Source organism: Chiloscyllium plagiosum, unplaced genomic scaffold (assembly GCF_037043375.1).
Source record: "Chiloscyllium plagiosum isolate Xiang-an unplaced genomic scaffold, Cpla_swu_hap1 HiC_scaffold_15, whole genome shotgun sequence".
Taxonomy (NCBI): domain Eukaryota; kingdom Metazoa; phylum Chordata; class Chondrichthyes; order Orectolobiformes; family Hemiscylliidae; genus Chiloscyllium; species Chiloscyllium plagiosum.
The window spans coordinates 70,857,085-70,874,180 of record NW_028270153.1 but is presented as its reverse complement, the minus strand read 5'-3'; the positions used below and the strand labels follow the sequence as shown (position 1 = coordinate 70,874,180).

General features: G+C 42.8%; 1 protein-coding gene across 1 annotated transcript in view; it reads left to right on the top strand.

Annotated features, from left to right (window-relative positions):
• The window catches only part of spo11 (SPO11 initiator of meiotic double stranded breaks), an 81,597-nt gene that overhangs the window by 56,740 nt on the left and 7,761 nt on the right, over positions 1-17,096 (top strand). Inside the window, exons 10-12 of the mRNA XM_043676980.2 lie at positions 2,250-2,287; positions 8,306-8,382; positions 12,076-12,187. Coding sequence (XP_043532915.1) covers positions 2,250-2,287; positions 8,306-8,382; positions 12,076-12,187 — 227 coding nt within the window. The remainder of the gene's footprint in view (positions 1-2,249; positions 2,288-8,305; positions 8,383-12,075; positions 12,188-17,096) is intronic.

The window sequence follows — 17,096 nt, the reverse complement described above, 5'->3', positions numbered from 1 at the left end:
AATCCCTTTTTCTGAAGACAATGTTGTAGATTCAGAACCTTAAAGAACCCTCCATCTGTGGTAATGAAGATGCAGTAGGGTTTTTAACTGAAACTTAAATTAGATTAGATTACGTTACAGTGTGGAAACAGGCCCTTCGGCCCAACAAGTCCACACCGACCCGCCGAAGCGAAACCCACCCATACCCCTACATTTACCCGTTACCTAACACTACGGGCAATTTAGCATGGCCAATTCACCTGACCCTGCACATCTTTGTGACTGTGGGAGGAAACCGGAGCACCCGGAGGAAACCCACGCAGACACGGGGAGAACGTGCAAACTCCACACAGTCAGTCGCCTGAGGCGGGAAGTGAACCCGGGTCTCAGGCGCTGTGAGGCAGCAGTGCTAACCACTGTGCCACCGTGCCGCCCACTGAGGGGATTCAGAGAAAAAAAAGTATAGGGTGAGGGCTTTCACTACTGTGACACATTCTCTCTGACTGCCTGTGTTCAAAATCAATGTATTTTACCCCTCTCAAACCAATTCATGTGATCTCTATAAAAATGTCGACTTGGTGACTCCAATCACCTTCAGCTTGTCTTCTGTTTGAATGTATAATTTTCTGCTGCAATAGCCAGTGTTCTTTACTTTGCAAAATATTATTTTCAGAATGGTTTAAGATAGATTTATATGTACAACTGATGGTATTATCAGTTAATGTTTGAGCTATCATCATAACAGTATTTTTAATGCAATACAAACAAAATTCTGGGTGTTGTGGTTCTGTTCGCCGAGCTGGGAATTTGTGTTGCAGACGTTTCGTCCCCTGTCTAGGTGACATCCTCAGTGCTTGGGAGCCTCCTGTGAAGCGCTTCTGCGATGTTTCCTCCAGCATTTATAGTGATTTGTATCTGCCGCTTCAGGTTGTCAGTTCCAGCTGTCCGTTGCAGTGCCTGGTATATTGGGTCCAGGTCGATGTGCTTATTGATTGAATCTGTGGATGAGTGCCATGCCTCTAGGAATTCCCTGGCTGTTCTCTGTTTGGCATGTCCTATAATAGTAGTGTTGTCCCAGTCGAAGTCATGTTGTTTGTCATCTGTGTGTGTGGCTACTAAGGATAGCTGGTCGTGTTGTTTCGTGGCTAGTTGGTGTTCATGGATGCGGATCGTTAGCTGTCTTTCTGTTTGTCCTATGTAGTGTTTTGTGCAGTCCTTGCATGGGATTTTGTACACTACATTGGTTTTGCTCTTGCTCGGTATCGGTTCCTTTGTCCTGGTGAGTTGTTGTCTGAGAGTGGCTGTTGGTTTGTGTGCTGTTATGATGTAGTGCAGCAGTGCTAACCACTGAGCCACCATGCCACCCCAGTCTGCTAACATTATTAGAAGATCTGCGACTGCTGGAGCAGAGAATGGGTAGACAGCAGGAACTGTGCCCCTGATGTATGCCAGTGCTCCCACTACCTGCTTGTCATCTAGGGGCCAAAGAAATTGTGGTCTGACATAAATGCACAAATCAATATGTTACTTGAGCAAATAGATTGTAACTAGAAAAAGTACAGGTGCTATGAATGCTAAAAATCTGAACTAAAATAGAATATTTTGGAAATACTCACTGTCTATGATGAGGAAAGGAGAGTTAGCAGACTGTACTTTATACTTTCCCCCATGGCGAATTTGGAGTCAAGAAGGTTGGGATGGTTGCAGATGTGGATCCAGCCATCCACCCCAATTAAATTTGTAGGTGTTGACTCATGGGCATATTGCTTGTGGCCTTTTGGACATGATCCCCTGAACAAAGGTAGGAGTAGGGCCTCTGAGATCAAAACACCTCCCCTCGCGACTAACCCCCTCCACTCCTTCTCTGCACCCTGTACCCATCAAACCCCTCCTGTCATCACTTGTGTCAGTCTCAGTCTCTCCGTGTTCCCAGGCTTCCAACAGTTGCCATTGCCTTTGGTGCCATTGCTGAACAAAAGCGCTGCTAATCTCTGACCTTCAACTCTCTGTAGGCAGGTCCCAAGTGGTTCTCATCTTGGGAAAAACCTGCCAATGGCCTGTTAATTGTTTGATTGGATTATGATGTGGCTTGTTTCCTCCAATGGAAGCAACATAGGTCTTTTGTCAGCTCTCCAGCAGTCAGCTGAGTGGCACACCCATCATATCCATACACTGTATCAGATCTGTGACCTTTCCATGTGTTTTCTCTGGACCAGATGCCACTTAGCTGCTGAAATAATCTGTTTAATTCCTGCTTTGGTTGTCTTCAGGCATTGAAATCATGTGTATCTACAAGTATGGTTCGAGGGTGAGTATGTTTATTTGAAATCTATGCATTGTGTTATTAGAATATCGTGATACAATATTGGGTAAAATATTCATCAGTGCTGATTGATTATCTGCAAAGTGGAATTTTTAACCTGTTCCAATGTAGATTCATAGTTTCATGCAACACAGAAAAGGCCCTTCAATCCATTGAGTTTACATAACTACCACTAAAAGTGCACTGATTCCAATTTCCTGCACTTGTCCCATATCCTTGAATGTTGTGATAATGTGCTTCAGATTTGGTTATGTGTTTCTGCAAGTTTCCAGATATACTAGTGGTTTTCTCCCCACCCACAATCAGAACATACAAACATTTCTCTGCATAACATACAGTGAGCATTTATTTTCTTTGTAGCCAATTTAGAAAAGATATTCAGAAATAGAACATAGAACATTACAGCACAGAACAGGTCCTTCAGCCCACGATGTTGTGCCGACCACTGATCCTCATGTACGCACCCTCAAATTTCTGTGACCATATGCATGTCCAGGAGTCTCTTAAATGTCCCCAATGACCCTGCCTCCACAACTGCTGCTGGCAACGCATTCCATGCTCCCACAACTCTCTGTGTAAAGAACCCGCCTCTGACATCCCCTCTATACTTTCCTCCAACCAGCTTAAAACTATGACCCCTCGTGTTAGTCATTTCTGCCCTGGGAAATAGTCTCTGGCTATCGACTCTATCTATGCCTCTCACTGATTGGTTTATAGAATTTCATATCTGAACAGAAATACTTTGTCACCTTCCTCTGCTTCTTTAACTCCTTTGTCAGGGGGAGTATCTGCGATTGAGACTAATCAATGGTAAATTCCTCTGCAGAGGTACAACAGTGCAGTCATAGGACAGGCCCCAAAGAGTCCCTGGATAGCAAGGCTGGCTGCCATGGTCCCCACTGCCATAAATACAGAGACATGAGCAGGGTGACCACTGCATGGGAATACCTATACTTGCAGGGTACTGTATGTGTTAGAAGGCTGACTAGATCACAGTGCTGTCTGGAACATTTGGATAGATAAGAATTTTAAACTAATGAAATTGATTTATGTAATGTTTTATATACTATTAACATGAACTGTGAATTATGATATATACAGATATCATCAGATTCTCACCAACGCTGTGAATACTGCAGTAGGTACACCTTCTAAATGTGCCAAATGTATTGGGAATTATATTGGCTTGATTTCCATTCTATAGCGGCTGAAGCTTTATCCTGTGCCAGAGATGTGTTCAGTCATCTACGCCAGGATCTCTCAGCTGAATTAGTATTAAATTAGGAAGTCCCTTTTGACAACCTCGTCCTGCATGGACTCTTCCATCACATTTCCTGGTGTGCCATGAAGCAAGTCTGCTTTCCCCACCCACTTTTCAGTCTCCTTGGCCTTGATTCCCCTTACCCTTCTCATTCACTCTCTTTCTTTTCCTCCTCATCCTATTTTGCCTTCCTCCTCCTCCTCCTCCAAAAATGTGGGCAGTTCCTCATCCTCCTCCTGTTGAGGAACCACTGTCCTTAGATGCAGCATACAGCATGCAAAGGGTATCCGGGATAGTTTAGCATGTGAGTATTCAAGAGCTCCACCAGAACAGTCAAGACTTCAAAATTTGCATTTTATCATGGCCATGACCTGCTTAGTGAAAGTCCTGGTGTAACACTGGCTGTCAACATCACTGAGCTGAGGTTTTGTCTGTGGATCCCAAATGGAATATGAAGCTCTGTTTTCACAGGGTAGACATTGGTGACCAGAATCCATCCATGCAGTGAGAGTATAGGGTAGAATAACTGAGGTAGTCTTGACTTGAAGGATATAGAATTATCATGGCAACTTCCTGGAAAGCTGTGCAATAAATTATTCATGTGGATGGAAACCTTCTGCACACTTACTGAATCGTACTCCCTGCTGGTGGTGAAGTAGTCTGAGTTCTCTGTTGGTGCCTTGATATGTCCGATCCACAACACTGTAAGATTGCTAGAAACTTACTTTGGAAATTAGCTACATCTATTTAGAAGTTGATGAAATCAGCACACTGTGGGAAGGCATCTCAACAGTATGGATACCTGACTGGGATATTCCACAAAGGTCAGCAACAAAGCATTGAAGTCGTCAATGGCTGTGGTGGCTTTCAGTGTGACAGGTACAGCATGACAATGGACTTAGGGACCAGGTCACCATTCAGAAAGAAGGGTTGGTCACTGTCTCACAGGACAGCCAAGTTCTTCTCCTGTGCTAGCGCTTCACATTTCCAGGAGGGAAAACCATTACAGTGGCTATTCGCTGATTCTTCTCTTTAGCAATGGCCACTGAGACTTTGGCTCTAGCCTAATTCATGGGAACCTTTCCTTGTAGCATTTTATCAGGGTCATGACCTGGTCAATGAATGTCCTGGTGCAGTGCTGGCTCGCATTATCATTTTGTGGATTCCCGAGTCGGGTTTGAAGCAAATTTTCAGAGGCTACTGCTGCTGTTCCTGGCTGGGCTGCTCGTTTGTCCAGAATCATCGAATCCCTACAGTGTGGAAACAGACCCTTCAGCCCAACAAGTCCACACTGACCCTCCAAAGAGTAACCCACCCAGATCCATTCCCTACTACTTTATATTTACCCCAGACCTACACATCCCTGAATACTATGGGCAATTTTACATGGGCATTTCATCTAACCTGCACATTTTGGGATTGTGGGAGGAAACCAGAGCACACGGAGGAAACCCACATAGACACGGGGAGAATGTACAATCGCACTCTTGACTTCAGACAGAATGCAACTTGATCAAAGGACATTCAATTTCTTGTGTTGGTCAATAGCATTGGGACTTTTGCATGTGGTACTCACCTGTCTGCTTTCAGAAGGGACAGTACAGTGCAGTTTCTTTGTCTTGATACACCACTTGAGAGAATACATTCTAGGTTACAGCAGTGATCTACACATAACCAGTTCTAATTTCCTTGTTCGTTCTTCTTTCAATAGTTCCTCGTCGATGACTCCTTATAAGTCTGAAACTATTAAAAACATTTCTTCAGTATTTACCTTCTCAAAACTATCAGTTTTGAAAAGCTGTGTTCATATTTCCTTAACATGCTCCATTCCACAGGAAGTTCTGATTTTCAAGCATGTCTTCAAAGTTCTCATCATGGTATAATATTCCCACTGACATTAAACCAAGTCCCACTGAAAATCAATATCACTTCTGCAGCTTTGTTTTCAGTGTCTCTAAATATAAAATTATGAACCAAAATTGAAATTGCTGGAAAAATTCAGCAGATCTGACAGCATCTATAGAGAGAAAATAGAATTAACATTTTGGGTCTAATGACACTTCAGAACATTTCAGGTCCACATCCTTCTTCTGATCATTGGACCTAAACGTTAACTCTGTGTTCTCTTCACAGGTGCAGCAAGACTTCCTGAGTTTTTTTCAACAATTTCTGATTTTGTTTCTGACTTCCAGCATCTGCTGTTCTTTGAGGTTTTTCTTTTAAAAAATATGAAGCCCACTTGTGTTTTTATAATCTTTCTTTCCCTGTAGTTTTCACTTCATGTTCTATTATTTATACCTTGAGAACTCTCTGCTCCTCCATTACATTAGAAATCATACTTCATAACGGCACGGTGGCACAGTGGTTAGCACTGCTACCTCACAGCGCCAGAGACCCGGGTGTGTGGAGTTTGCACATTCTCCCCGTGTCTGCGTGGATTTCCTCCAGGTGCTCCGGTTTCCTCCCACAGTCCAAAAATGTGCAGGTTAGTTGAATTGGCCATGCTAAATTGCCCGTAGTGTTAGGTGAAGGGGTAAATGTAGGGGAATGGGTCTGGGTGGGTTGCGGGTCAGTGTGGACCTGTCGGGCCGAAGGGCCTGTTTCCACACTGTAAGTAATCTAATCTAATCAAAATAACATTTTTATTTTCTTATTTTTCCAAAGTGTGTTGTTCCCTTTATTTGTTTGTTTTGTATGACGACGTGGTAAAAGAATATGTGCACCCTTGTGCACTTTCACAAGACGAACTGCATTTGGTTCTGAAGAAGTCACACTGGACTCAGAAGGCTAATTGCTTTCATCTGCCCACAGATGCTGCCGGTCCTGTTGAGTTTCTTCAGCACTTCCTGTTTTTAATTTCTGATTTCAACAGTGTTTTATTTTTATTTGAATTGTTTAATTCACTTCCAAATCCATCCCTTCTAATCCCCATCCCGTACCCTAATACCAGTTCTAATACCCAGTGACCTTCCCCTCTGATACTGAATGATATGCGTTCAGCAAAGGACTTAGTTTTATCAATTTACACCCCACCTAATAAAATTTGGCATGAAATGATGTTGAACAGTTTTTTTTTCCATCATCTTCACCTTCATGCCTGCTTCTTTGGACAATAATCCTGTCCCCACTTCACAGACCCTTTCCCCCACTTCCAATATTCAACCTTCATTAGGACTTGATCTCTCCATCGAGAAAGGCTGGTATAACATCAGTTGCCTTAGTTCCTTTCATACTGAATTTATGTCTCTTTTATCTTGACTCAATTTTTTTCCATCCTTATTCACTCTCTTCCCACCTATCTTTGTGATTCTTCTGACATTTGGGTCGGTTCTACAATTCCCAGTTTTGTTGGCCTTCACCGTGAATGTGCAATCTCTCTACACATCCATATTCCATCAGGAGAGTCTAAAGACTACCAGCTTCTTCCTTCAAAAGGCCTGAGCGGTACCCATTCCCCACTGCTTCCCTGGCTGAGCTTGTTCTCACTTTGAACAGTTTTTCCTTTGCCTCATGTCACTTTCTCCAAGTCAAAGTATATTTATGGGTACAGCCAAACTGGTCTCTTTGTGGGGTATGTGGAATATTCTCTGGTCCAGTCCTACTCGGGCCCCACCTATAACTCTTTCTCTGATACATCAGTGATGTCATCAATGCTGCTTCATGCTTTCATTGAGAATTGGAAAAATTAATAAAAACTGAAAGAACTGCAGATGCTATAAATCAGAGACAAAAAATAGAAATTGCTGGATAAGCTCAGCAAGTGTGACAGCATCTGTGTAGAGAAATCAGATTTAAAGTTTCAGGTTGAGTGACCCTTCCTCAGAGGAAGTTCTGTTGATATTCTGCAGGAACTGTCCCCTTGGTGACAATCTGGTCCACTATTCCATCACTCTGAGCACTTCCTCACTCCATCATCTGCAATTGTGGAAGCTATAACACCTGCTACCTCACCTCCTCCCACATCCAAGGTCTCAAACATCATCCAGGTGAAGCAGTATTTTACTTGGTCTTCTTTCAATCTGGTCTTCTGTATTTGCTCCTCCCATACAGTTTTCTTTACAGTGGTGACATCAAAAGCAGACTGGGTGACCACTTTGGAACACCTGCACTCTGTCCATAGGAATGACCCTGACCTTCCAGTTACTTTCCATTTCAATAAACTACATTTCTGTTCTTGACCTGCTGCAGTGTTCCATTGAAGCTCAACGCAAGCTAGAAAAGCAACTCGTTTTTTGCTTAGGCACTTTACAGCTTCTAGGACACAATACTGAGTTCTGCACCTTCAACATATGACTTTTGAGCTCCATCTTTCTTACAATCCCCACCCTCCCCTGGCTGTACTTTTTAGTCTTGTTGACTTTGCTCTCAGCAGAGCAGGCCCGTTTTTCTTCTCTCAGCTAGAATTTACTCTTATTTTACATACCTATTACTCCTTTACTACCATTATCACCACTTTTGTCTTTTGTTCTGGACACCCTCACAATCTGTTCCACTTGTTCCTCCTCCCCTTCCGTTTACCGCCTTGAATTCCCACCATTTTCCACTTCTTTTCAGTTCGAAAGAGGCAATATATTAGATCAAAAAGTTAACTTTGTTTCTCTCTCCACAGATGCTGCTAGCCCTGCTGAGTTTCTCCAGAACTTTGTTTTTATTTCACGTTTCCAGCATCACAGTATTTTGCTTTTTATCTTCAGACAAATGTTTGTTATAGAAATATTAATGCTATTATCTTTCCATACCAGTCTATGTCCTTTGATGCTCACAGTCTGACTGTTCCCATTATTAGTTGGTTGGGTTTGCTTCCATCTGATATTCAAAGGTTAGTAGTGGGATTAAAATGCAGGTCTGTTTATTTTTGTGCAGTAACCAATATTCTTATTAGGCTAATATAGGCATGTGGTTTTCAGATCATTTTTTTGTATTCTTTTATTTCCAAGAGAAACTTAGCCTCATCTGTATTAGAAGGATGTTGTTTTGTGAGAATCTTAGTGGAATGGCATTATGTTGTCATTTTCACAAAAATAGAAAATGTGTTGTTCACATCAGTAGTAACAAAGTTATTTGACAATTATTTTAATGTCATTCATTAACTAACATTAGCAAGCAGAATATTGTCATCAGATAAAACATACATTCTTTCCCACATGGTGTAATCAATGGAGAAATACGTGGGGCTGAATTTTGCTGTTGAGTCTTCTACCCTTTACGCTATCAGAAACTCTCCTTGCTGACCTCTTACAACCATGCCCTTACCAAGTATTCACCATGTACAAAACCATTGAATCATATAGTAATGATGATAATTCTTGAAATGCTTGTGAATGAAGCAGCTGTTGAGCAATCTGCTTTAGAAAGTTCTTTTGCTCTTATAACCTTAATAAAATTTCTGTTGCCTGATTCGACATATCCAGCTTGGGTTAAAAGACTCTGTTTCACACAATTTTTATTTTGGAGAGGGGAGGTGATTGTCAGGATAGACCTAGGCATATCAGCCCTGAAATCTGAATGTAGATGGCCACAGGATAGGCAATTCCAAGGTGTGCAAGTTAGAAGGTCCACAAGCTGTTAGACTCTCAAACCAAAATTAAACAGGCAGACCTTTGAAATGCAATGAAAATCTCTAATTTACACAGTTTAAAAAATAAATGTAAATGTAAATCTTTATGATTTTGAATTCATAAAGATATCAATGAATCAAAGCCAACCCTTTGCCCCAAATGAAAACAGATCTCTTTTGAACTCATCCATCCATGAGGTTTGGCCTTCGTATTGAGGCCATCTGGTAATTTCATCAACAGAAATAGATGGCCAAATATCTGTTTCTCCGCATGACGTCATTATTAAGAATATGTGACTGAAATTCAAGACTCTCAATTTGATTAACTCAACAGGAGACTGTTTAGAACTTGAGGAGGGGGTTGTTAATTTTGATTGGTATTGTTATGAGGTTATAATAAGTTATACTTTGGTGTGTTTTATCAATGTCTGTTTATTTGAAGAATACTAAGAGATAGTATACACTTAATGGTGGGGTCCTAGGGAGTAGTGGTGAACAAAGAGATCGTGGGGTGCCGGTTCACAGTTCCTTGAAGGTGGAATCAGTACGGGATACTGAAGATGATATTTGGTACACTTGCTTTTCTTGTTCAGTGCATTGAGTATAGGAATTGGGATGTCGTGTTGCAGCTGTGCAGGACATTGGTCAGGCCACTTTTGGAATACTGTGTTCAGTGCTGGTCTCCCTGCTGTGGGAAAGATGTTGTTAAACTTGAAAGGGTGTAGAAAAGATTTACAAGGATGTTGCCATGCTTGGTGGGTTTGAGCTATAAGGAGAGGCTGAATAGGCTGGGACTATTTTCCCCGGAGTGCCAGAGGCTAAAAGGGTGACCTTACATAGACTTTTAAAATCATGAGGGGCATGAATAGGGTGCATAGCCTAGGCCTTTTTCCCAGAGTAGGGGAGTCCAAAACTAGAGGGCATAGGTTTAAAGTGAGAGGGGAAAGATTTAAAAGAGAAGCAAAGGGGAGCTTTTTCATACAGAGTTTGGTGTATGTCTGGAATGAGCTGCCAGAGGAAGTGGTGGAGGCTGGTACAATTACAGCATTTAAAAGGATCTGGATGGATACGTGAATAGGAAGGGTTTGGAGGGATATGCACCAAATGCTGGCAAATGGGACTAGATTAATATAGGATATCTAGTTGGCATGGATGAGTTGGACCAAAGTTTTCCATGCTGTACAGTGCTGACTCTATGACTATTTTCTACCCCTAACTGACTGACAATTGCAGGGGCTGGGAAAATTCAGTCCAGATTGGGTGCAGCAGTTGCTTGATTTTGCAGATTTTGCCAAATGCATCAAAATTACTAAGAAGCTAGTTACTGCTGATGAACAAATGAAGGAAAAGGATGATCGAAGTGGAAAACCGCTTATGTGTATGAAAGTGGTTTGACCCTCTCAATGAGTCCATTCACGCTGCTTCCGAAATATGACTATAGTCTCCAAGAAAACTTATTATTTTCAATTATTATGTTCCCACTTCCAAATATACTTGTTCATCTAGGAGTTCAATTTCATGTGTAAACATTCAAATATTTGTTATGACGGAGTTAGGCAGGGCAAACCAATCCCTTTCTGTGACCCATTCCTCCACTGGTCATAACAAATTTTGAATCGCAAAAAGGAAATGATAGATTCCAAATTCAAATAAATATTAATATATAGTAAATCATACTGTATATAGTTCAGTTTATAAACATGTCAACCAGGCTGCTTTAATAACAAATGAATAACTAATTTATTGGAGACGACGCTGATTTAAACTGTTCAAATGCACAACTACCTTTCTTGGAAGAAAAATCACATACAAAGACAAACACACACACATACTCACACAAAATCTTCAAGTCTGGGGAGAAAAAAATACCTGAAGTAACAATTAAATTCAGAGAAATGAATTATTCATGGATTGTCCAATGTTGGTCTGCAGCTGAAGTCAGTTTGTACAGACTCTCAGGGTTTCTTTCAGAATCGGGTCTAGCTGGCTGATTTCTTTTTGTCTGAAGACCGTAGAGTTAATTCGGAATTCTTCACTTCCAATTACTCTTTATGCCCAGGGAGTTTGCAACTTACACATCTTTGCTGAGGGGAATTTCAGAGATGTGGAAACAAAGTGCAAAGGCTGTTGCTCAGGCAAGATATCTTTCTCACTATCTGTATTCAAATCCAAATGCTTTTTCACCCAAACTGGCTCTCTCTGAAGGAATTGTAGATGCAGTGACTCCAATTGCTCAATGTCTGTTTTTGAAAATGCAAAATTTTCCTGCTGTCACCAGTCTCTTTTGCTTTATAAAGTGTTTTTTTTCCAAAATGTCCATGATGTAAGTATATGTCCAGTTAATGATAGCTGATAGCATCTTAATAACAACATAAAAAGCAATTTAAAAGTGGGGTATTGCTAAAAGATCAAATACACTTGATCACTGATAGAACAACTTGATTGCATACACTGAACAAATGGTCACATTTATCATTTTAATAAACAATGTTTTGCATCTAATATTACATTCTGACAATAATCCAATATAATTTGTGACATCCTATGCTTGTCAGACTAATTTTTCATTTCATAAGTTACAAGTGATATTCATATTAGAAACTAAATGGGGCGGCATGGTGGCTCACTGCTGTATCACAGTGTCAATGACCCAGGTTCGATTCCTGCCTCGGGCAACTGTCTGTGTGGAGTTTGCATATTCTCCCCATATCTGCATGGGTTTCCTCTGGGTGGTCTGGTTTCCTCCCACAATCTAGATGAATTGGCCATGCTAAATTGCCCATAGAGTTAGGTGCATTAGTCAGGGGTAAATATAGGGTAGGGGAATGGGTCTGGGTGGGTTACTCTTCGGAGGGTCGGTGTGGACTTGTTGGGCCGATGAGCCTGTTTCCATACTGTAGAGAATCTAATCTAAATGTCGATCAAATGTGCTTTCCTTGTATATGTTGTCTCCAGATTAAATATACCAAAAGAAGTTTTAATTCCCCTTACTAACAATGATATGAGGAAGTTGAGCAAGCTGCAGAAGAGACCCTATGTTAACTGTCAACCCCTCTGGAAGAAAGAGGTAAGATTAATTAGTTGCTTATGCAGTAATACATAAGTAATAATTTTGCTGATAATACAAAATGACAAAGTATGGTCAGGTTGTACAATCAAATGTGTGGAACACAATCTCCCAGACCATCCATAACCTCATCACCTCAGGGGACCTCCCATGCACCGCCTCCAACCTCATAGTCCCACAACCCCGCACCGCCCGTTTCTACCTCCTGCCCAAAATCCACAAACCTGACTGCCCCGGACGACCCATCGTCTCAGCCTGCTCCTGCCCAACCGAACTCATCTCGGCATACCTCGACACGGTCCTGTCCCCATTAGTCCAAGAACTCCCCACCTACGTTCGTGACACCACCCACGCCCTCCACCTCCTCCAGGATTTCCGCTTCCCCGGTCCCCAACGCCTCATCTTCACCATGGACATCCAGTCCCTGTACACCTCCATCCCCCATCACGAAGGACTCAAAGCACTCCGCTTCTTCCTTTCCCGCCGTACCACCCAGTACACTGGCCCCACCCCCCATCTTTTCCTTCGCTACATTGATGACTGTATCGGCGCTACCTCGTGCTCCCACGAGGAGGTTGAACAGTTCATCCACTACACTAACACCTTCCACCCCGACCTCAAATTCACCTGGACAGTCTCGGACTCCTCCCTCCCCTTCCTAGACCTTTCTGCTTCTATCTCAGGCGACCGAATCAACACGGACATCTACTACAAACCAACCGACTCCCACAGCTACCTGGACTACACCTCCTCCCATCCTGCCCCCTGTAAAAACGCCATCCCATTCTCCCAATTCCTTTGTCTCCGCCGCATCTGCTCCCAGGAGGACCAGTTCAAAATACGTACAACACAGATGGCCTCCTTCTTCAAGGACCGCAATTTCCCCCCCCGACGTGGTCGACGGTGCCCTCCACCGCATCTCCTCCACTTCCCGCTCCTCCGCCCTTGAGCCCCGCCCCTCCAACCGCCACCAGGACAGAACCCCACTGGTCCTCACCTACCACCCCACCAATCTCCATGTACAGCGCATCATCCGCCGTCACTTCCGCCACCTCCAAACATACCCCAGCACCAAGGATATATTTCCCTCCCCTCCCCTATCAGCTTTCCGTAGAGACCACTCCCTCCGCGACTCCCTTGTCAGATCCACACCCCCCACCGACCCAACCTCCACTCCCGGCACCTTCCCTTGCAACCGCAGGAGGTGCAACACTTGCGCCCACACCTCCCCCCTCACTTCTCTCCATCCTACTCCGACCTATCACCCTCACCTTGACCTCTTTCCACCTATCACATTTCCAACGCCCCTCCTCCAAGTCCCTCCTCCCTACCTTTTATCTTCTCCTGCTGAACACTCTCTGCTCATTCCTGAAGAAGGGCCTGTGCCCGAAACGTCGAATCTCCTGTTCCCTGGATGCTGCCTGACCTGCTGTGCTGTTCCAGCAATAAAGTTTCAACTGTGGAACACAATCTGCCATTCATGGCTGCGAATCCTCAGTTTCGTTTTCCTGCCTTTTCCCCATAATGTAGAAACAGGAGTAGGCCATTCAGCCCCTCGAGCCTGTTCAGCTGTTCAAATATGACAAATTTGTAGTCTAACTCCATATACCTGCCTTTGCCCCATATTCCTTATTACCTTTGCTTAATAAAAGTGTATCTGTCTCAAATTAAAAATTAACAATTGATCTAGCATCCCCTGTTGTTAGTGGAAGAGAGTTCCAAACATATACCACCTTGTGAGCATAGAAGTGATTTCTAATGTCTCTCCTGAACTGTCTGACCCTAGTCATAGTCATAGAGATGTACAGCACGGAAACGGACCCTTCGGTCCAACTTGTCCATGCCGACCAGATATCCTAATCCAATCTCGTCCCACCTGCCAGCACCTGGCCCATATCCCTCCAAACCGTTCCTGTTCATATACCCAGATACCTTTTAAATGTAGCAATTGCACCGGCCTCCACCACTTCCTCTGGCAGCTCATTCCATACACGTACCACCTTCTGCGTGAAAAAGTTGCCCCTTAGGTCTCTTTTATATCTTTTCCCCTCTCACCCTCACCCTAACCCTATGCCCTCTAGTTCTGGACTCACCCAGCCCAGGGAATAAAACTTTGTCTATTTATCCTGTCCATGCCCCTCATGATTTTATAAACCTTTATAAAGTCACCCCTCAGCCTCCAATGCTCCAGGAAAAACAGCTCCAGCCTGTTTAGCCTTTCCCTGTAGCTCAAACCTTCCAACCCTGGCAACATCCTTGTCAGTCTTTTCTGAACCCTTTCAAGTTTCACAACATCTTTCCAATAGGAAGACCAGAATTGCACGCTATATTCCAATAGTGGCCTAACCAATTTCCTGTACAGCTGCAATATGATCTCCCAATTCCTGTACTCAATACTCTGACCGATAAAGGAAAGCATACCAAACGCCTTCTTCACTATCCTATCTACCTGCGACTCCACTTTCAAGTAGCTATGAACCTGCACTTTAAGGTCTCTTTCTTCAGCAAACTCCCTAGGATCTTACCATTAAGTGTATAAAGTGTCTGTAGTTCCCGAATCTTCAATTAGTGAACATAGTTTATCTTTATCTACCCTATCTTTTCCTGTTAATATCTTGAAGACTTTGATCAGATTGTCCATTAACTCTCGAAATTCTTGAGAGAACAGGCCTAATTTGTATAATCTCTACTCATATCTTGACCCTGTAGTCCAGGTATGATTCTTGTAAACCTACATAATACCCCTTCAAAGGGCTTACCTTCCGAAGTATGGTGTGGACAGTGGTGCCTAGTTCTGTTCACAGTACTCCAAGTGGGGTCTAACTCGTTTTTTTTTAACTGCATAATTTCTGTGTCCTTATATTCCAGTCCTCTAGAAATAAAAACTAGCATTCCATTAGCTTTCTTGATTATTTTCTATCCCTGTTTGTGGTATTTTAAAGATCGATGTACCTCAACCCCAGGTCATTGAATTTGGATGCTAGCTTTTTGTGATTTGTGGACAAACATAAGAACTAGGAGCAGAAGTTCTGGCCCTTCGAGTCTTCTCTATCATTCAGTAAGATCATGACTGATCTTTTTGTAGACTCAGCTGCACTTACCCACCCTCTCACTGTCTCGCTTAATTCCTTTATTGTTCAAAAAAATCTATCTTAGCTTTAAAAATGTTTACTGAAGTAGCTTCAACTATTACTCTAAGCAGGGAATTCCATAGATTTACATATCTCTGGGTGAAGAAGTTCCTTCTCAATTCGGTCCTAAATCTGCTCCCCCTAATTTTGAATCTAAGCCTTCTTGGCCTAGATTCACCTACCAGTGGAAACTTTCCTCTGCAAAGTTCTACAGTCCTCTGCACACTTTGCTCTGTCACTCATCTTAGTGTCATTTGCAAACTTTGACATACTGCGCATGGTTTCCAACTCCAAATCATCTATTTTAATTCTGAATAATTGCGGTCCCAACACTGATCCCTCAGGCACACCACTGGTTACTGATTTGCCAACCAGAATAGCACTCATTTATCCCCACTCTTTGCTTCCTGTTAGTCAACCAATCCTGTATCCATGCTAATATTTCAACCATAATGCCATGCATCTTTATCTTATGCAGCAGCCTCTTGTGCGGCACCTTTTTGAAAGCATTTTGGAAATCCTGGTACATCACATCGACTGGGTCTCCGTTGTCCACCTTGCTTGTAATGTCATCATAGAATTCGAAAGATTTGTCAAGCATGACGTGTCCTTCATGAACCCATGTTGCACTTGCCCAATGGAACAATTTCTCTCTAGATGCCTTGCTATTTCTTCCTTGCTAATAGCCTCAAGAAATGGTGGCACAGTGGTTAGCACTGCTGCCTCACAGCGCCTGAGACCCGGGTTCAATTCCCGCCTCAGGCGACTGACTGTGTGGAGTTTGCACGTTCTCCCCGTGTCTGCGTGGGTTTCCTCCGGGTGCTCCGGTTTCCTCCCACAGTCCAAAGATGTGCAGGGTCAGGTGAATTGGCCATGCTAAATTGCCCGTAGTGTTAGGTAAGGGGTAAATGTAGGGGTATGGGTGGGTTTCGCTTCGGCGGGTCGGTGTGGACTTGTTGGGCCGAAGGGCCTGTTTCCACACTGTAATGTAATCTAAAAAAAAATCTAAAAAACTTTCCCACCACACAAGTTAAGCTAACCAGTCTATAATTCCCCATCTTTTTTCTGCCACCCTTTTTAAATGGTGATGTCACATTTACTGTTTTCCAATCTGCTGGAACTACCCCAGAATTCAGAGAATTTTGGAAAATTACCACAAGTGCACTTGCTATTTCTCCTGCCATCTCTCTTAGTACCCTGGGATGCATTCCATCAGGGCCAGGAGACTTATCTGTCCTTAGCTCCATTGGCATGGCCAACACTGCCTCGTCTATGATAATGATTGCTTCCATGTCCTTACCTACCTTCAATTTCTTCGTCAATTACAGGCATGTTATTAGTATCCTCCACTGTGAAGACCAACACAAAATACCTGTTCAATGCCTCAGCCATTTCATCATCTCCCATAACTAAATTTCCCTTCTCATCCTGTAAAGGACCAATGGTTACTTTAGCCACTCTTTTTTGTTTGATATATTTATAGAAACTTGTTCTATCTGTCTTTATATTCTGTGCTAGTTTTTTCTTATGTTCTATCTTGCTTTTCTTTATAGCTCTTTTTGTGGCTTTCTGTTGACCTTTAAAGCTTTCCCAATCTTCTAGTTTCCCGCTGATCTTGGCCACTTTCAATTTGATAGCTTCCCTTATTTCCTTAGACACCTGTGGCAGATTACCCCTTTTCTTACACACCTTTTTCACAGGAATATACTTTTGCTGAACACGATGAAGAATTGCTTTGAAAGTCCTCCACTGCTTGTCAACTGTCCCACCATAAAATC